General features: G+C 38.8%; 1 protein-coding gene across 5 annotated transcripts in view; it reads left to right on the forward strand.

The window, feature by feature from the left end:
• ssh1a (slingshot protein phosphatase 1a) overlaps positions 1-22,222 on the forward strand; it is a 48,206-nt gene that overhangs the window by 12,861 nt on the left and 13,123 nt on the right. The window contains exons 1-2 of one of the 5 annotated variants that reach the window (XM_058374403.1): positions 1,053-1,328; positions 17,567-17,667. In XM_058374403.1, the coding sequence (XP_058230386.1) occupies positions 17,586-17,667 (82 nt within the window). In that variant the 5' untranslated portion in view covers positions 1,053-1,328; positions 17,567-17,585. Of the gene's footprint in view, positions 1-1,052; positions 1,329-10,520; positions 11,218-11,325; positions 11,726-17,566; positions 17,668-22,222 lie in introns of those variants that run through there. The other 4 variants (XM_058374401.1, XM_058374402.1, XM_058374400.1 and 1 more) reach the window with 4 other exon arrangements.

Raw genomic sequence — 22,222 nt, forward strand, 5'->3', positions numbered from 1 at the left:
TGGTCTTGAATTTCCACTTGCTGAAGGCTTTATTATTGGCAGAAATGGCTAAGAAGGTTTGTATAGCATTAACAAAAGTAATCTCACCGGAAACATGGTTTAGTTCCTGATTATGCAGTATGATGCAAGCCAATCACACCAATAACAGACTGGTGTTGAGATTTGCTCAGCAAGTAACTGTTATGCTGTAAAAAATGGTTCGAATTTGTCTGTTGTTACACTCAAAAGCAAAGTGAAAACCAGCACCCAAAATCACCATGATTGTAGAACAATAAGGTAGATCTCTTTTTAAACAGTAAAGTTGTAAAAAAAAAAAAAAAAAAAAAAAAAAACCCTGACCAATTTGCAAACCTTTTTTGAAGTGGCAAAGGGTGAATTTCCAGCCTGGATTAATTTATCTAGGCTACATATGCTGACCCCTAAGAGCTAAACTCTTAGATTTCTTCTTAAAAACTCTTCAAGAACTCTTCAGTGATATTTTAAGCCCCCAGGAGACGGATCAGGTGTGTTGGGAGTGAAATCATTGGCTCTGAAGATATGAAACTGAGAACCCGTGATACAACAACCAGTTTGTTGTGACCAAGAAAACAAAGCTGTTTGCTTTTCGGATATATATTGTTAATTTCACCTCTTAATTGATTGTGGGGTTAATAAACAGTGTTCACAGCCTAATTCTGCTTGGTTACTGCTGCTCATGGACATGCCTGCAGAAGTGGAGATGTCCGTGACTGGTCCTGACCTGCCCTCTGCTGATCTCATCGATCCCCGAAGGTACAGCTCAGAATTATGCAATGATAAAAATGGTTGAACCCTCACACATTCCTTTGTGCTTACATAACCTGAAATGGCAAGTGGAACAATTAGATTATTGTAAAACCTTCATAGGACATTGTGTTCTGAAGGTAAGGTTGGTTTCGAGAAAACTCATCGTCCACAGTGAGGCTGAAGTTAGTCATGCAAGAACTTGAAAATACAGAGTCAGATGACATGTAAAATCAAATCTGTTGGATTGTTGCTTTACCACACTACACAGGTTTGTAATCCAGGACAGCACGATCTTGACCTGTGAACGCGACACTCAGAACCAAAGATCTCACAGAATTTCAAGGAAGGAATGTGAATGCATTGGGTATTACCATTGGAGCCCATTCTGGCCCCTGTGCACCACTGAAAGTGCCTTCAATGGCTATGTGAGCATCAGAACTGGACCACAGACGAATGGAAGAAGGTGGCCTGGTCTGATGAATAATGTTTTCTTTTACACCATGTGGGTGAGTGTGTGTCGCTTACCTGGAGAACACATGGCACCAGGATGCACTCGGAAGAAGGTAAGCCAGTGGAGGCAATGTCATGTTTTGGCCAATGTGGATGTTACTTTAAGATGTACGATCTACCTAATTATTGTTGCAGATCATGTACACCCTTTCATGGATACGGTATTCCCTGATGGCTGTGGCCTCTTTCAGCAGGATAATGCGCTGTGCCACAACGCAAAAATGATTCAGGAATGGTTTGATGAGCACAACGAGTTTGAGGTGTTGACTTGGCTTCCATATTCCCGAGATCTCAATCCAATCGAGCATCACAAACAAGTGATCCATGAAGGCCGAACACAAACCCAACAGAAAAGGGGGACCAGCACAATATTAGGCAGGTGGTCATAATGTTATATATAGTAACTCACCTAATATTTTGTGCTGGTCAAAGTGCTCTTCAGCTGTGAGGAATTGAGATGAATGGCATATCAACATTACAGCACCATGTTCGTTACTATACGTAATCTAAGACAAAACCACACTAAAAGGTAATAAGATATACATAAGTATATATCGCCTTAATACAATGTCCTTTGAACACATGGCATAAAATACAGAGGGTATATGGCCATAAGTTAAGATGAAACTTGGTTACAGCAAAATGCAAAATACAACCATGCTTTCATGAAAAAGGGGAGAACAGATTTATCTGTATATGGTTGGGGTTCAGCACAATTTCTATGACAAAACACACCCTATTTGGCTAGAATAAATTCTGTAGAAATTTACTCAACTCCAGACATGCAGTAGGTCCCTGTGGTATCCTTATACACATGATGTCATGCTAACTGGCACTGACTAGCTACCACCTCTGTTTTTTTTTCTGATAGGCTTAACTGTTACTTTTTATTTTTTTTTTTTTTATTTAACCATACATGAAAGTGTTGAAGCAAGAATGTCTGTTTGGGTTCTACACGATGATATCAGTCAGTGCTCCATGGCTTTGAGCCTGGCAGTGATTTCACCATGTGGGTACAGCGACTGGAGCAGCCAAGCACAGCTATCTGTGTTTTTGTTTGGGTGCTTGCTCGTATCCGAGTGTGTGTGTGTGTGTGTGTGTGTGTGTGCAAGTGCGTGAGGACTTTGTGCCGAAATGCATTTAGTGCAGCTGTTGCATGATTGCAGTGGAAGAAACTGTGATTGAATTATAAAGGGTCTCATGCCTCGGTGTAATTTGTTTAGTCCTGCTTTAATTTGATAAGCTTTATATTCCTTAATGTAATGGATGTGGTGTTTAAGAAAACACTTTTTGTCGTCTTCTCCTCTTTTTTCTTTTTGTTAACACTGTTTTTCACATCCACTAGCAGAAAGGCTTTTAATTTTACACACACACATTAGAAATCGAGACTACTGTGGTGTTTCATCTTGGTTTAAGGATAATAAAAAAAAAGCAAACTCTAGTGTATGGATTGGACCAGGCTGTTCCTTTATTGAGGAAAATAACTGTGATTAATGGAACATCTAATACATTTCACACATCCATAATAAGAGTGTAAATTAAAAATGACCGGCGCTGTACAAGCAGTACAATAAGGGTTGCTGATTTGGCCTCCAGTTTAGGTTCATGATTTGATTTGCAGTGAAGTCTGCCTTCTTGGCTCTAGGCTAAACTTCTGGATTTTTTCATGATCCTAAACCAATTTATCCAGCTCATTATCAGGTGCCTCTTGAGCGGGATCGGCTGTGCTGCTTTTAAGAAAACCTGAAGCTCAGAAGAGTCAGTTAGGAAAAAGTAACTGTACTGTAACTGTTGGCTGCATTGTAGGGTGTTACTATAGGGCAAACTTCATGCTGAAGTTTCAGTACTTTATTAAGCTCTTGGTTCTCGTCTGGACCATTCATTACGACTGGGTTGGTACTTATAAGAGTACTTCTTGGTACTTCTTTACATTTTTCCTCTGCATTTGTCTAAGGATCTACATTTTTACAGTCTATGTAGCTATCTATGATATTAGTGAAGCTGTCTTGCTAAGAATTGACAGGCTTAGCTTAGTTAGCTGCATTGTCTAATTTTAAATTTGCTGTAATAGCTAAAACCTATATATGTTTAACTAGCTAAAAAATTTTTTGGCTTACAAATGACTTTATGCCATCTGTTTGAACAGCACCTTGGCTTTTATGGACATGACGTTCTCGATGTTGTAATCATAAAACACTGTGTAAACATGAAGAGACTTGAATACCGTCAGTTTCTCTTTGGTATAAATGCTCGGAGTTTGTGTATAGATATGCTTCCAGTCATTGCAGGTTACACCACAGTTTAGCATGAACTACTACTGTGCTAGAGTCAAAACATTTGAAAGTACTAGTTTAGCTTAATAGCACTCCCATTTTTTTTTTTTAGTCAAAATAATACACGGATAGCATTTTCAGTGTGATTCCTAAATAAAATTCTTTAGCCAGACTATAAGTAAGTAGCATCAGTTTGCAAGAATAGTTAGGCCTTTTTTTGGTCTTTTTGTTTAGAAACACTGAAGGGGTCTATAGTAGCATGGATGATGTTTTAGAGTAACGATCTAAAGGTGAGCTTTATTAAGCATCATCAAAAGATCAAAAATAAAGGTACATACAAGGTTCTGTTGAGGGTAACACCCCTTTGCATCTATTCTGTGAACTTATACTCAGGCCTTGAATTGACTTTTCAATCTAAAAACATCTCAGAGAGTTTCCTTGTACAGAAGCAACCCAAAATAGCCAAATAATCCTTTTCATTCATTTTAAATGTTTATGAGTAATGCTAACAGGTTCTCGCTTTTCACTAAAAATCTCAGCATGGTTTAGAGTAAAGATAAATCAAGAACACACTACTGTAAATGCGCCTTTTCACAGGTCCTATTTACAGAACATTTCCAGTCATATTTATGATGTTCTGCAGGGGCTGGTTTCTCAGAGAGGACCGGACAGTCCCGTCTTGCTAGTTTCATCCAGTTGGGCCTAGACTAAATAATGATGATGTTACGGCTTCACGCTGTCAAGGCCTTGCTCATCAGATGAGTAAATCATGTTCGAGATTTTCTGTGCACGATGGCTTGTGGAGACCTGTTTTCTCTGATGTTTAATGTCAGTTATTATGTTATGACTAAAACGGTATTCTTGACAGTTCAGACCTGATGTGGGAAATAATTTGGAATACTATCAAACATTGAAAGTTTAGATACCAGGGGTGTAACTATACTGAATTTAATACTATTCTCTGAATATTTTGAAGAAAGTTGAGAACTCAATTTCTAAATCACAAAGCAAAACAATCTACGTTTTTAAACCAAAAATCGCTATAAACATATTGTAAACAAAATGTATTACAGGTTCATCTCTTAAAGATATATATATAAAAATATATATATAAGATATATATATAAAGACATTTTTAATATTACATTATAGAGCTCCAAATACGGTTAAAATGACAGGGGCTCATATAAAATTTTCCAAAGAGCACTTTTGAACCTTTATATTGGTCACAAGTTCAGATTATTTAACGTTATCTCGCAGATGCTCTGTTAATGAATGTGGTCATGTGACCAGCATGCTGTGTAAATATTTTAACTCCTAAGGTTCACACAGATTGGGATTTCTGACATGTTTATTTCTTTTATACCACAAGTTAACAGATTTTAAATTTTTTTACAAGATTACAGTGCTTTACTAGTTAAATAAAATGCACTTTTTATCAATTTATAGTTACATTTACAGAATTTTTACTGGTACAAAGTACCGACTTTGTACAATTACACACAATTACACACCTACCTGTTGAATTCATTTCGAAGATGTGAGATGTTAAATTTTCCATCAGGCATATTAACATGAACCTCTGATAAATTACTGCCAGAGCTGCTATTACCATCCAGAATCAACAGATCTCTGGTTGAAAATGTTTTATTCATTATTTTTGATCTTGTAGGTAAAAAAGTCCAGAACTAGTCCAGAAGGCTGTGAATGGTTTGTTGACTCATGGCGGTCAGACATAACAGACTTTTCTGTCGAATCTAGCATATACTGACCCTGTCCCCTGAAATGAAGTTCTTTTTAAAAAACACTCTGTGACTGAAAATCTGCTGATGCTCACTTTCATCCATCTCTCTCAGAAAAGCACCTGACTGGACAGAGATGATAGCGCTGTGTTTTTCCTTCCTTCCATCTTTTACCCTCTGCATCCATCAGCGTCTATACGCTGTGTTGCGCAACACTGGTCTCCTGAGAGTAGGATGCTGTGTGTGCAAGAATGTGTGTCTGTGTGTCTGTGTGTGTGTGTGTGTGTGTGTGTGTGTGAGCAGTTAAAAAGCAAAGTTTCCCTGTACTCTGTGTGTGTGTATGTCAGGAGATGTGTAGTCTGCTCAGAGCATCGCCATTGGACAGGATTGTTCTGTTAATCCTGAGTCACGAGTTCTTGTTTTACTGTATCCTGTGAGTCTGTGTTCCAACAGCAGTCTAATCTGAATATCCATCAACATGTTTAATACTTCATGACACACACACACACACACCACATACACTCTCCTGTTAAAAGTTACTATTAGTTAAATATCTCCATAATACAAACACTGTCTACTCAAATAATATCATTTCGGTGAGATGAGAGGATGGATAGAACTTCCTAAAAATAATGATGTAATTGTTTGTTACTTTTAGTCTGTAATAATTAGGGCTGTCAATCGATTAAAATATTTAATCGCAATTAATCGCATGATTGTCATGAGTTAACGCTCTCTCTCTCTCTCTCTCTCTCTCTCTCTCTCTCTCTGTGCCTGCCTGTTTTCCGTCTTTGTTTATCCGCCGGTTCTACTTCTTTGCTGGTTCCTGTGAGCGCCGCAGCACACTTACTCATCCAAAATGCTCTCCTTGCTTCAGACACGTCATGACGTTTATCCCAAACCAATACGAAACGAGATCCCACCCCTCCCGTCACCCGTCGTTTGTCTGTATATGTATTTGGAGCCATGCGCGATAAAATAATTGTCGACGTTAATGAATTAATGAGTTAACGCAATAATAACGTGTTAACTTCCCCAGCCCTAGTAATAATGCATTTATCTATGCATTTGTCACCATACTCCAGAACAGTACATTAGCTCCCACAATACATTAGGTTTCTGGGTAACCAAAACATGCAGCAAATACTAATATATTTATTATTATTATTTATTATTTTTCCACTGTATATGACACATAATATCAGCACTCTGGACTGTTGGACAATCGTATTTTTCTAGTTACCTTAATACGAACAAGTTTATTTATGTATAATATCATCATGTGCATTTATTTGAATTATTTTAAGTTGTATAAGCTTTATAAAAAGGCAGTGTAGGCTAGTGTTTTAACACTATATTCAGCTCTTGGTGAATTATGGCACATTGCCAGAGCAGGTTAGTAGTTAGTAAGTAAATTCTGCCCTAATATCTATATACATACAGTAAGACTGTATGAAATTGTATGGAAGTAATGAAACTTTGTTCATTTTCTAATAATAGCAGACTTTATTGATTTTATACCATAGCAATTAACAATTAAAGACCAACACATCATACATTTTATCTCTGTATAGTAATATTTAACGTTGTAAAACATCCAAGAAACACGTTACAATTCTGTGCCATTTTATGGTATAATAGGTGTGAGTAGTGTGTTCAATTCCAACAAGAAGAAGTGCACTTAAAGTACTTACTTTATGTAGCACAGGAGGGGCGGGGCTACCAGAAAATTCAATATGGCCAATGATTCTTCTTACAATTTTTACAAACGTCTTTTAATTAGGTTATGTTGTGCAACTTTTTAAAAAAATTTGTGTTCTGTGCATTTGACATAATGTGCCATTGTCTGTGTAGCCGGAGCTTCAGACAGACAGCAGAAGGTCTGGACTCCATATCAGATTTTATTGGCCAAGGATCGCAAAAGAAGGCATTTGACTGACATGTAAAGCAACTGATCTCAGTCCTTTTTGTTCAGCGTCGTGTCTAGGGGCTTGAGTCGATGTACAGAAACAGACCGTCGTGCAAATTAATGAGACTGTACTGTAAATTTTACATCATTTGGAAAATCCAGTGTTTACCTGATCCTCATAAGCGCTCATTGTCAGAGTTATAAACATGGCGACTTCCCTTCTAAATGAGTGAAGTAGAGCATCATGACGGCTTTGTTTCCAGGCAGATCGTTAAAAAATTCACGACATATACGTCTAGAAATCCTGTATTAAACCTGATGACTTCAAATCTCCTGAAGTGTTTCCAATTTCTTGTTGCGTATGTCTCAGATGTTCATCCAGCGGAAAAATGCCTTTAAATGGCGTACACAATGGCTTAGATAATACAACCCTTCTAACAGTCATACACTAAATGCCGGAGTACAGTGTATAGTGTTGGTGTGTAGTGTGTTCCTGTAATCCCTTACATTATAATAGATATGAATAGACTATTTTCTTTTTTTTTGAAGGTAATAAGGCAATAAGTGCTGTTGATGTTGCTGTTGAAAACACACCTATCATAGACTGGAGACTCCTTCCAAAAAAAAATAAAAAATTCTCTCACTATATCAGTGATTATATTATCAAACTCCCTGTCTAAGGTGTTACTATTAGTTTAGTTAGTACAAGATTAGTAGAATAATATAAATAATTTTAATTCCGTCAACACACTAAATCTGAAATGTGAAATATGTGTAATATATAACATATTTGGTGAAGTCATGTGTAATAATAATTATAATTATAATTTGGTGCGTTGTTTTGTAGAGTAGCACATGGTTTGGAATGAAACCTCAGTAAACCATGAATGTTATGATACCTGATAGATGAACCGACTCATGATGTGTGCTCGAGCTTGTGTTCTCTCGATTCGATGATCCTGTCAGAACTCGTGCATTGTGCACCTGCCCTAAGGTTATAACAAGCTAGGAACGATCATACTGAGCCGGAGCGCCAAAAAAATCTTGCTTACATAGCAGTAAGAACTAAAATGCAGGTCATTAAGCGGCGGTCACAGCAGCAATGTGGAAATACATTTCCCATCTCTGTTAATAGTGATGAGAGACATGTTCGATTAGAATCCTGATGTGTTTCTAATCATAATAGAAGACATTTTTAGACATATTTAGTACACACTTTTATATATTTATGAAGTTCGCTTCACATTGAAGTGGCCAAATAAGCGTTCACTGCATTATGGAGAATCTCTTTCTCTCTCTCTCTCTCTCTCTCTCTCTCTCTGTGACCTGAACATTTCAACTCTTGTCTCCGAGGCATGCTAGGGATTTGACTACCTGAGACTTTATTTCCAAGTGGTGTAAAAAGCTAGAAATGTTCCTTTCTGAGTTTGTTTCCAGTCTCTTATTTCTTGTAGTCCTCAATGTCTCTCTTATAGGATAACTCTTAAATCCCCCTCAGGATACATTTTCCTGTACATAATAGAAGGAATAAAACACTTCAGTGTTGGCATATTTATAGCATCTTTCATTCTGCTTATCAAAAAAACAGTTTTCCAACATTTACAATTCTTTTAATAATTCAAGAAAAACTTATATTATAGCAGCTGCAGTTTGGTCCATAAGTAGTCACCCAGTTTTCATCATTTTGCCTCTGCATCGCCACAGCAATGGACTTGGAATCAAGGTGTGATTGAAGTCTAGACTTTCAGCTTTATTTCAAGGAGTTTAACAAAACTACAGCCAATTTTTTTTGCATAGTCTTTTCTGTTTTCACAGATTTAGCATCGTGGCTGCGTGAGCAATGACAAATTAAGGTGTCTTGATTAAGTCTTGAATTTACATTTGGTAGCTGTTCAATGGGACTCTACCTATGTGAGAGAAATAGGTGTCGATGTAAGTGAAGAAGGCTATCATTAGGATGAAAAAACAAAACGGACCTGTCAGACAGATAGCAGAGACTTTTGGAGTGGCCAAATCCGAAGGAATCCTCTTACGAGTCCATCAATGCTAAAAGGCCTGGAAGGCTAGAGAAGACCACTAAAGTGGTGTTTTCTTGGTTAAGTGAAATCCCTCCACAACATCTTAACCAGGTCAAGAATGCTGTCAAGGAGGTAGGGGTATCATTGTCAAAGTCTACAATCAAGAGATGGAATGTAAATATTGAGGGTTTAGCTCAAGATGCAAAATAAAAATGGTCACATTCAAGATAGGCAAGGCCAGATTAGACTTCGGGAAAAAAATAACACACCCATTTCTAGAAGATTCAATGGAAAGATGAAACCAGGCAGAATAAGAAAGGCTCATGATCTAAATCAGGCTCTATCATCTGTCAGACATGGTGGAGGCAGTGTTATAGCATGGGCATGTATGACCTCCTATGGAGCTGAGTTACTGTTGTTTATTGATGAAGTGAATGCTGATAGAAGGAGCAGGATGAAATCTGATGTGTATAGAGCTGCTGCAATTTCTGCTCAGCTTGAGATGGTAAAACATATGCAATGATGCAAAACATATAATGAAAGCAACCCAAGGGCTTTTTAAGGCTGTTCTTAAATGTTCTTAAAAGTCAGTCACCTGACCTCAACCCAACTGAGCATGCTTTTCACTTCCTGAAGACAAAATTTGAAGGCAGAAAGACTCATAAACAAGCAGCAACTGAAGGCAGCTGTATTGAAAACATCTCAAGGGAGGAAACTTGGTGATGCATTTGGTGATGATTCATGGGTTCTAGATTTCTAGGCAGATTTTGAATTAAATGAGTTGTAGCCAAGAATTAAAAATAAGTCTTATATCTGTAATTATGTCAGTTTGTCCAGTTATTTTTGGGCCTGTAAAAATGGAGGGATGATGTTAAAATGGGTTAATGCAGTATTTTTGCCGAACTTCTTGAATTAAAGCTGAATGTCTACGTAACAGATTCATTTTCAATCCATTGAGGTGATGTAGATGGTCAAAAATACAAAAATTGCATCACTGTCTGAATACTTAGGGACCAGACTAAATAAATGTTTATTCTCTCATCTTTTCCTCCGTCTCTCCCTCCACTTCAGTGATTTTTGCCTTTCTGTTTCTTTTTTAGCTCTGCTTTCCTTCAGTGCAGTCTTATCACCTTTAAGATATCTGTGTGTGTGTGTGTGTGTGTTCCTTTCTGCTGACAGGCAAATAAGTGAACCTTTCTTTCACGTATCATTTGTCTTACTCATGCAGTCTGGGAATCTCCTCCCCTGTCTTTGTGTCTTAATGAGATTTAGCGGCACCTGTAGTCTGGACACTAGAAGAAGGCAGCGAGCCAGGCGTCTCGTGTCCTCTGCGGCTGAGAAGATCACTAAAGAACTGTTTCTGTTGGCTGGTGTATTTATTTATTTTTACTTCGTATTCAGGAAGTGAGCTCAGAAGAGCGATTTTTTTTTTTAAACACAGGACAATGTTCTTGTCACAGTGCGTGCTACAGTAGATCCAAGAAGTCTCTGTATTTGGACGTCTCACTTGGAAAGACTCGGAGAACACTATTGGATTTTCTTTACACTGCCAGATCAGCACTTAGTGGTGTGTGTGAGACAAGACACCACACACACATTCAGCCCACCTCAGGCTTTGGGGTGGAGATTCCACCAGTCAGTCAGGCTGAGGACAGCAAAGCAGCTTTATCTTCCTGTACTGCTATCAGGAGAGAGACAGAGCGAAGAGAGAGCGAGAGAGAGAGAGGGAGGGGTGACAACACATTCCCAGCCTATAAGGAACTTGCTCAAGCAGGAACACATTCATTCTGCCGGGATCCACTCATATACACACACACGCTCAGTCTCTGCTTCTGAAGCTCTTGTCCGTCTCTCGCCGTGTTGTGCGCTGGGTGTTTGGAGCTGCGGCGTCCCAGCAGGATGCACCTGGCGCTGCACTTGCACCGGCGGGTCACGCTCACCACCATGCTGCCGTACTTCGTGGAGAACGCCGTGCTCACGCAGCATGAGATCTACCGCATGTGAGTTGTTAGAGGACTGCGCTCATTATTTTATACAAATTGTGTGTTACAGTGACACTTTAATGTATGGCATATGCTGTCTGGAGGCTTGTAAATCTCAATGAGGTTTCTGAAGAGCTATGGCAGTTTTCTACAAGATGCTGGAACTAGTCAGATTCCTAATTGAAAAGAATCACTGATGCAGTTCTGTTCTTAATACTGATTGATAGCATATGTTTTGTTTGTGAAGCAGACAGAATTTCCAGGCAAGAGCTTTGTACGTGAGAGAATTCAGGCACTATCCTGGGAGCGCTGGGTGAGAGGCAGGAGTAAGCCCTGGGGTGGGATGTGAAGTCATTGAAAAGCACCATGCACACACTCGCACATTCATACACGTCTTCATACCCAGGGGCAATTTAGCATAGGCAGTTCATCTATCAGTGTGTTTCTTTGGTCGGTGGGATGAAACTGGAGAACATGGAAGAAATGAGAAACTCACCTGCAGACCTGAAAAAACCTGGAGCTCTGTGTGAGTATGAAGTATGTTGTCATGGCTGTGATTGGTCACTCAAACAATATGCTTTGTTCTGGAAACAGAACTTGATTTATTTACAATTGATTACACTACAATTGAGTTCGAAGCTAAGCTGCCATTATTTTTATTTATGCGCCTTTAGATTTGTTTGAAGCATTGGAAGTTTAATATTTTCTTTAATACTTCAGTTTGTGTTTATTTACCTTTGTATAAGAACGCAAGAACTGACAAATACAGTAGCCTGATTCGTCTTTGCCATTTTGGGAATTTTCATATGAGATCAAGGTCCAGGAGAAAGAGGATTGGTTGAGAACAAGCAGTCATAACCGTGGATGTGTAAACCTTATCCCCGCCCACAAATTCTCAAAAATGGGATTATAAGAAAAGGAGGCGTGTCTGGCGTGTATGTCACTCTGCCTGCTCACGTGTATACTTATGCGCACATACTCTTGGCTCACATTTCACAACTTTTTAACAAGCATGAAAATAACAGAGACGGCTAATTCAATGACGAGACAATTGCATATTTTGAAATTGTTTTGCACCTTATTTCCAGTATTTGATTTGCTGGTACAAATATACAGAACAAATAGCATTTCTGCAGTACTATAGCTCTGTCCGTTGGCTCAGTTTAGCAGCTCTCAAGTAAAAAATAAATTAAAAATAATGCAGAATCTCAAAATTCCTGTCACGTTTGGTGCAGCAGAGTTGATTCAGTCGAAACACATTGGATTTCACTTGGAAGTGGACTGAGATCAGCTTGCTGAGACGTTCTCTCCAACCAGTTTAATGCGAATTGCTGTGTTTGGACTCGCTTAAAGAACCACACTGAGGAGGTAAAAGCAACAGGATTCTATTCAGATGAACTCTTTCAGCAGCATCTTTTAATTCCTGAATTGCTAAACGACATGATGGTAACCCTGCGTCATTCCATGCATCTTTCTAACAGAATCTGCGGAAGGGTTGGACGGAATCAAGTGCACGGTCATGTAATTGTAAAAAACTACTTGCACGTCAACACTACAAACACACGTTTGAAATCTCTCTGAGGAGAAAGTTTTTGACCCGAGGCGTGCTTTGTGAGCGAGCCGCATTGAGAATGAGGGCATTGTAGGACAAAGGCTGGGCATTTACCACTTCAGAAAGCTTTCATTGTGAGAATACTTTGGTGCTGTTTTAATAGCAGTGATGCTTTCAGTGGCTTCAGTCCTGCTGATTGTGAGGTCTGATTCGAGTGGGGTCAGATGGTCAGACTATTGGGGCCAGGACGTCTGCTGGTTGATGGATATGGGTGTGGATCATCCAAAAAAAAGTTCCTGTTATCAGATACATAATGGAAGCAACCAGGCCTTGAGAAAGCACGAGGTAGTTAGAAAGTCTATACTGGGGCCTTAACAAAGTGCTCAAATGTTCTTCAGATTAAATTGTACTTAAATGTAAATGTAAATAACTTTTAAATTAAATATTAGCAAATGATCAGAGATCTGATCAAATTCTCATAATAATAATAACAACAACAACAATAATAATAATAATAATAATAATAATAATAATAATAGTATGGAATACATACAAAAATTTTTTGTTGCACCTAAAGCAAAGCACTCGGCGTGTTTGAGGCTCATGATCATGAGTGCAGCTGTGCTTTAGCACTTCTACTGATCTTCCTAACATGTCTCTCTAACTGACACTCCACCTGCAGTTTTACAGTACCTGTAAAAGCTTTTCAATGTGTGCCACTGAGTACACACACACACACACACACACACGCTTGATGTTCTCGTTTTTCGTGATAGCGAGCGTATTTTTAGCTCGCTGTAGATCACGGTGCGTGTGATAGCAGCCTCCTGTGATGACGCGTACACTTTTTTCCCTTGAAGTGAATGTCCCCTTTATGTGCTCTAGTTGTTTTCAAACTGAACACAGTAAACTAATAATGCCAGAGTGGGGGTAAAAAAGCAGTCATTCTTATATCTGTGGCTTGAACTGAACCTCAGAAGAACCTCGGTAGTGTTGTGCCGATCCCCAGTGAGGTTCAGATGCAGGATGTAACCCAAACAAGCTGTGTGTTTTGAATCTGGGTTTTTTTTGTGTTGTTAAAGTGACACAGAGATGCAAAGCTACAATATTTCTATAGAATAAATACTGTGTTTGCAAAATGTTGTAAACTGTTTAGGTATTTTAGTCCCCCATTTTAGTCTCCAGTTTGGTGTCAGCCAGTGACATCTACTAAACAGAGCTTTCTTGGAGAACTGCTGCATCAAATACTGCACCACAGGGTAGTGTAACATACACAGAGGAAAGTGCTATCTGCCCTCTTTCTCATACATTAGCTTACAGACCCCAACAATTGGCCAGTGTGGCTGTGATCCCTCCCACCCCAAGAGCACGGACAGTTTCAGTCTCAGCTGCTGGATATGGATAGCTCTTTATAATATCTCTTTGCTGCTATGTCGTTTATGCCATTATTTACCTGTTTAAACAAGCAAATGTCTCATTTTTTCTCTGTAGTTAACGACCATGTTTCTGACCAATTAATTTTCACCAGGACCTTTTTTGCTCTGTCCCTTCTACAAGGCAGTTTTGTTGTGTTTAGTCTGCAACGTGAAACTGAACCAAACCAATTCATTTCTCATCAGTTTTGGACTGCAGATGCCTTTGACTGGTGCGTTTCCAATTATTTATGGTGAAATGAACTGAACTTCCATCAGAACACTTGGGAGTTCATGTAAAATGAATGTGACCTGGCACTTGCCTTGCAGCAGAATGACTGTGCAGTATCATCCACAGAACCCGGACTGAGCACCCAAATGTGACCGTATGGAAAACTACAGCAGGTTCTTATCCTGTGTATCCACTGATGGCTGATTGTGATATTCGACGTTAAACAAAATCTAATACCTATCAATAGCTTGTCAGTGAAATACAGAGAGAAGGAGGAGGAGCTTCTTCCCACTGGACATTCGGGCCTTCAACCAGGACGACCTGGACTTTTACTGGTCTCCATTAACACAGTCACTACCTCAACTGGAGTTTCATAATAGTCATACTGATCTGAATTCATGTATTATATTTTTAGATTTCCTCTATATACCCCCCCATTGTATAGTTCAGTTCTATTTGTATTGTAATTTCATGCTCATGGTGTTTTCACACTTAGTTTGTTTGAGCACAAATCCAAATGATCTCCAACCCACAAACGAACATCAATTCAGCAAGTCTTACTTTCTTTTTTATCTTCCTTCTCTATCCCTGTCTCTCAGTAAATCACAATTTACAACCAAATTTGACATTTTGAAACAATTTATTTGGTGCAGTAATACTAAATTAATGAGCTCACTGGTGTGTGTGTGTCTTTAAAGAATGATTTCCAGCTTTGAACCTTTCTCAGCCAATCAGAATCAAGAACTGGAACTATCCATTATATATTGTTCATTCGTCATTGTTTGCCCAAAACGTTTAGAAATTCCTGCAGTACAGGGCACTATAGTTAATAAATGTGGAATTTTTTAATTGTGCAAGTTTCGTATTTGACCACCCACATGAAAGTTAGAACCTCCCACTGTCGCACTGAGAAAACGAAACGTCCGGTTAGTGTTTAGTCCTGTAATAGAATTTCGAATGTCATCATCGTGATTGGAAAAACAACAGCATCCATCACTTACACAACACAAAACAACGCTTTCGGTCTCGATACAAAACTGTTAACATAATTACACCCTTGGGTGTGAGTGCAGTCTGTTCGGCTTGTCCTTTTCTGCTCTCTCTCTCTCTCTCTCTCTCTCTCTCTCTCTCTCTCTCTCACACTGTTGTGGTTTCTTGTCACATCCATCACTCTTGCTCTTTTTTTGTTTAAGCTTGCTCCTCACATAGGCGACATCGCGCTGAGAAAACCTCACATGTATGCTATGCTAGCGGCTTGAAAGAGAGAAAGAACAAAAGAAAAAAGGCGTGAAACAAAAGACCCTGCAATCCACATCATCCACATTTTATTTTTTTTTTTACAGAGCGCAACTTTGTCTTCAGATTGAGGGACAGAGACAAAAAGGGAATGAGAGAGGGATAGAAGGAGAGTCAGAGAAGGAGGAGGAGGAGGAGTTTGACGCATAACTCTTTGCACAAAGCTGCTTCTGTTGTTTGCTTCTTCTCCGTCGGCTGCTGTGGTCAGGACATCCAGTCCGCTCAGAGCGAGACAATGGCTTAAAAATGGAACGGCTTGACTCAGCACAGGGTCACGACCGCAGCTGGGCGAGAAAAAAGTGTGACCTCTGAATATTTCAGCCATCATTTTGCTCTCTGATACATGGCTGGTCACGTTCTAGTCACATGCCTCATTCTCTAATGTCACATCACTTTCTTTATTATTTCGCTCAAAGCCATAAGGAAGAACCGAGCCTGCTCTGCTACACAAAGCTGATTTGATCAAAACACTGCGTCTTTCTACAGTATGATACAATATGTTAATACTTGAGCTGAGTACCAGCATGCTCAATAACAACCGACCTCCTTTATTCATCATGATACCAATCTTGATATATTTGAGCGTAAATCAGCCATATGTGCATTTTAGTTTGTATCCCTCTTTTGTATATGAATGTAAACTTCACTAATACACTTGTAATCCCCTTGTGTACCAAGTATATGTGTGTGTGTATGTGTATATATATATATATATATATAATATATATAATTTATATACTTGTGTATGTTTTTTAAAAACTTCTGTCTCAGAGAAGCCATTTTGTGATGGTTTCAGTTATTAAAGGGAGATTTAATGGTCATTTATCAGCATACACACATGAATATGAAGAAAACCAGTCATTATGAAACCTTGTGTGTAAATTATGTAAAAAAAAAATGAATGAGGCCCAATCACCAGAAGGTGACTTCAGCTGCATGTAACAGTGGAGCAGTGAAACACAGATACTTTTACATGTGTGAGCACTTCACTTCTGTGAGCACTGAGACACATGCAGTTTGTACCCCCACTTTTGAATTTCACCTTAAAATCTGCTTGTTTTCAATGATTATGTTCTTTCTTGCTGGTTTTTCTGTGGTCCTGCTTCATTTTGTTATTTGAAATTTATTGTGGGGTTTTTTTTTTGGAGAGGAGGGGGTTTCTAAACAGCACTCTGTTTGCTACAGCATCAAAAGGAGTCAGATGTTTTTCTTGCTTTGTATCTTCTTGAAGGTTTCTGTGATCATGCCAAGGTTTTCGGGAGAATATTTGTGTAACTCAGCAGCTCATGATTCGAGAGAGAGAGAGAGAGAGAAGCGCTTCAAGCAAAAAAAAAAAAAGCGTTCACACAATCATTCAACATGCTGTAGGAACGTTAAAGCTTTGCCTCACTTGAGGTTCCACCAGTCCAAACCGACCTTTAATGAGTGTTTACCTTCCATAGCCTTTTACCTTTCAAATACCAAGATGGCCTCCTTTTTGCCTCACCTGTTACAGGTGCTCTGTGTTCTCTGAAACAACAAATATTGATGATCTTTCTGAGCCGAGTGTTTGTTAAACCTCAGAGTTTAATCATCGTCTCACTTGAAGACGCTTGGAAGGAATTTGCAGCACACAGGATTGTGTTCAGTAAAGCAGCGTGATTACAGACGATAATTAAACCCAGCGTTTCAGTGTTTCAGCACTGACTCAGTGCTGGATTTCCCCCTCAGATCTTTTCTGAGCATGCTCACTGTGATCGGTGTGGCACAAAACAATTCGACGTGTATGTGTATCTGTGAGCTTTTAGCCTGATGTAAGAGGAAGTCCGAGTCAAAAGAGCATCCGATCCGTGTCAAAATGTGAACTGTTTGTGTCTCTGTGTGTCTGTGTTGCAGTCTGAGCGAGAGCTTTTTCATGGTGAAGGGAGCTGCGTTGTTCCTGCAGCAGGGCAGCAGTGCACAGGGTCAGAAGACACACTCCCATCACAAACATGCAGGTGAGAACACACACACATTCTCGTATCCAGCTACAAACAGATTTCCTTTTAATCAGGGGAAGAACTTTACAGTCCATCCAGGATTTTGAAATTGTGTCTTCACAGAAATTAATGCATTTTTTCAAAAGAACAAGATTTTCTGCAGATTCAGCCAAAGCCCTCTCCCATTCATGTGATTCACAGTTGTGTGCACAGCTACCGCAGAAAGTTATTAGGTAAATAAATATGTGTCTTCCCTGATAGGAGTAGAAAAGATGAATCAGATGCTTAAAATACCAAAAAAAAAATGCTGTAGTACAAAAAAAAATCTCCTGGAGGGACTGTGTATACATGATTTGACTCACAAACCAATCAAAATGGTTTAAAGTGTTAGAATCCGGGATGAGTATGAATACTCTGAAGACTTCTGAAGTTCAGAATAAAAACACTGAGGTGGTAAGAGTAATGTAAAAAAATGATTACAATTTTTCATTTTCACATGAAAGCAAGCTAGTTCATGTTGTCTAGAAACACGACCAAATAAGACCAAAAACCTCACAAAGCCGTGAAGACGGTCCAGACGTGAATAAACACCTCCTGACCAGTCAGAAATCCAGAATTCACCAACGTCATCATCAGTAACGTGACATAATAAATGTGGGAATGAAATGAACATGACGTTTTTGCTGGACCACAAAGGCTTCAATTCACTGCAAATCCCACACACACACACATATATATATATATATATATACACACACATATGTATATATATTTAGACACTAGCAATTACACTGAAAATAGACAAGCGCTGCTTGGACTAGAATGTGAGAATGGAAGCAAGGATGAATTTAGTGGATTTAAAAAAAAAAAAGTGGATCTGTGTTTCTACAGTAAACGAGGCCGTCATCTCAGTCCTACATTTCGTTTAATATAATATCGTTTCCTTTAAAGCGGTAGTGCCTCCGTATTTTTATGTAGCATTGTTTGTTTTGTTTTTTTATAAAATAGTGCTTGAAAGAGTAACTCTAACAATTAAATAACTGTGATTGAGTTACTCGAGTAAATACATAAAGGCTAGGTGATATAAAAGTCATAAAAATCTATATGGTTAGCATCAATAATGTCACTGTTTTTCTGAGATATTGGGTTATATTTTTCTAAAAAAAATGAAAAAACGTAATTACAGACAATTTTTTCTTAGAAATTTGTACATCATTTTTTAAAATAGTGAAATGGTTTGTTTATTTTAACAAATTTATTTATTTATTTTTTTAAAGTGAATCAGAATGCTAATCTATCGCAATATTGAAATAGTACAGTGTGTGTGTGTGTGTGTGTGTGTGAGGACAGCAGGACGTCTGTAGGTGTGATGGCTGGTACACAGTGCTGGTTTAAGCATGTCCTCTATAAGCACAGTGTGTGTTCACGTGTGCGTTTGTTGGGATTAGCTGGATTAACGGTTTAGCTCAGTCGAGTTGAGAGCCTCTGTTCTGTGTGCCTAAAAGGATTTAGGACATGAGGATACTTTTATTTAAATTTCTCTTCATGCAGTTCTATTAAAAGCTCTGAGTTCCCAGCATGATGATGTACAGTACAGTATTCTGGAGAGTCTTGAGCGCTGGTTGTTTTCCTGGAATTCTGTAATCAATAGAGCAGAGAGCAGTCTGGGTAAATAAGCTGTCCAGACGTCTGGCCATGCACTTTGCGGTTGCCGTTGATGTTCCTCGAGAATGTTTTTCTCTTTTACCCTGCTTACTTCATCTGATCTGATCTCGGTTGATATCAAGTCTGCGTTTGGTTTTCCGTGCTGTTGTTGAATCCGTGCTCGTTCCAGTCGAGATGTTGACACGTGAACGTCGCGCTTGGGTTATTTTCTGAGACGAGGCGTAAGACGGGGAAGTGGGGACGAGGACATAAGGGGAAGAAGGAGGGAGATAGAGGAAGAGAGTTAGGCATGGGTTTCTTCTGACAGTTAAAAGTGTACGAGTTTATCATGTCTGATGGAAATTTGATGTTCAGTGCCTCTGTGTACTTAACGAGTGTGATTCATTATATTTTACTGCTTTAAGCCGGTTGGAACAAGCAGGTTGACTGAATGTATTGTAACTCGAAAAAAACCCTCTTTACTGTTATTATTTTTATATTTATAGCACTTCATTATATTATTCATTCCCTTTACATTCCCTTTAATGTCCATTGTTGGAAGCACTATACAAATAAATTGAATTGAAATTGAATTTACGGGTTTTAATATAGACATAATAGACTCAAAAAATAAAAGCGCAAAGATTAAAATTAAAAACTGATTTAAAAAAGTTAAGTTTTTATATTATAAAGAAAAAGCTAAAATTATTATATTATAAATATTTTTATAATATAATAAATTTTAGCTGTTCCTTTTTTTTTTTCAAAGCAGTGATGGATGCAGCACTCAGACTGATTAGACTCCTAGGAGACTCCTAGTTTAGTTTTTGTACTGGGAATAAATACAGTCACAGCCACTTTATTAGCAACACGTGCCACATTCATTCAGTTATCCAATCAGCCAATCACATTGCAGCAGCACAACACACAAAATCATGCAGGTCAGCATTAGAATAAGGAAAAGATATAAGCTCACTGACTTTGTTCAGATAGGATGGTGGGATCATTTCAGGGTCAGAGGACAATGGGCATATCTGGCTCGACCAGCATCTCAAAACATTAAAACTTCAGGTTAATGTGCACAAATTCTTTTAGCCAAGAACAGAAATCTGAAGCTATCATAGAAACCCAAACTACACAAGTGTAAAGATATCAACCTGTTTCTTTCAACCTTTGCCACCTGTTAGAAGGTGGAACAGGAAATAAGGCACAAGAAAACAAGACATCTGTTTCTTTTATAATTATCAATTAATCATTAAACCTTTTATACAATATAGGAAGTGATGCAATAGTATGAGGTCCTTACAATCGCTTTGTTATTCTGGTTTGTCACGAAAACGTGAAGAATGATGGGTTGTGTGACGTGACGTGAGACTTCAGTTTATCAAGTCTGAACTTCAAGGTGAAGCTTTTACTCAACAGTGTATAAAGTCACTGTCTTTGGATTCATACAGTATGTTAATGTTTTCTTGGCTCCCAGGTTGTTCCAGCTTTCTGCTGTTCTAGTTTTTCTAGCCAATGGTTCCACATTAGATTAGCGTAACACTTTACATTTTATTATTTTTTTCTCTCCGTTTTATTTTACCTTGTAGATGCATTTCATGTCATCAGGCTGTGTGAGTATGGCATCACATGCTCCTTTGCCTTGAGCACAGGTCAGTTTTGTAGTCAAAGTTACAGGTGAAGGAGTGACCGGGGTTTAAGCTGGTGCCTATCTGGAGCTGCAGGTGTTTTTGTCTTTCGTAGCAAAGTTTTACAGGTCAGACCTTTGACACACAACGAACGGACGATTTTAGACAGAGTGAAGAACATTGATGTATGATTACGTCCTTAGGTGTATAATGATAAAAAAAACAAAACAAGAACCAGCTGTAGATGTGCATCTCTGTTAGCAGGTTTAGGTGAACCTGAAACCAGGCATCTTTCCACTTCCTTAAATCGTTGTTCTATTCAGACACCGGTCTTTGTCACGGCCCTTTTTCTCAGACGCACATTCTCACAATGCCGACTGCGGTAAAGTGAGTCACTGCTGCACTGATGGATCATTGCTCTGGTTACCTGAAGCATTGCCAGAAAAACAGAATACAGGAACAACAGCCACAGAGGCGGAGTGTAAAACAACATCTGATCAAGACCCAAAGTGATAATTAGCGCTGACTGTGGTTTAGATTTACGAGCTCATCTGGCCGCCATCTCTCTCTCTCTCTCTCTCTCTCTCTCTCTCTCTCTGCCACGTGATTTTCAGATCAGAGCCCATGCCACACATCCACAGAATCCAAACAAACTGTAAAGGTCTTTATTTAAAGAAGCTATATTTTTTTTTATTTTTTTTTTTTTATCCAAAGAGCTTGTTTTGCATCTCAGGTTTAGTTTGCATTCTGGGTTGAGGTTGTTGTTGTTTTAACCTTGTAACAGACTAATTTGAAATCTGCACAACCTCAAGAGGAGAGAACAGAGGTATGAGTCCACATTGTGGACTGAAAGGGGGGTAGGTTTGGGGAGGTAACTCGTGCCAAAACTTGCGTCTTTATGCAAGGGTTCAAGAGGTTACAGAGTTTTAGGTTACTTCTTGTAGAAAAGAAACAAACTGAATAAGGTCTGGAGATAGAAAAGCACTGAATAAAATAGAACCCCTGAGCTGAGACTTAAACCCGTGATACCGGTGTGTTGCACCAGACACATTAGAAACATATAAAATATACTACCATGCGTTTTGTTGTTCTTTCAGCTGCTCCCTGCTCAGGGCCGCCACAGCGGATCATCTGGTCAATATATATTTTAATTTGGCACTCTTTTATCCCAAGTGCCCTTCCTGACACAACCTTCCCATTTTATCCAGGCTTGGGACCGGCACTAAGAGTTGACCCCTCAGTGGTTGGGTTGGTTCACTACTCAACAATCGAACCCACGGCAGTGATAGCATATATAC

This window comes from Hemibagrus wyckioides, linkage group LG22 (genome assembly GCF_019097595.1).
Source record: "Hemibagrus wyckioides isolate EC202008001 linkage group LG22, SWU_Hwy_1.0, whole genome shotgun sequence".
In the NCBI taxonomy this organism is placed as follows: domain Eukaryota; kingdom Metazoa; phylum Chordata; class Actinopteri; order Siluriformes; family Bagridae; genus Hemibagrus; species Hemibagrus wyckioides.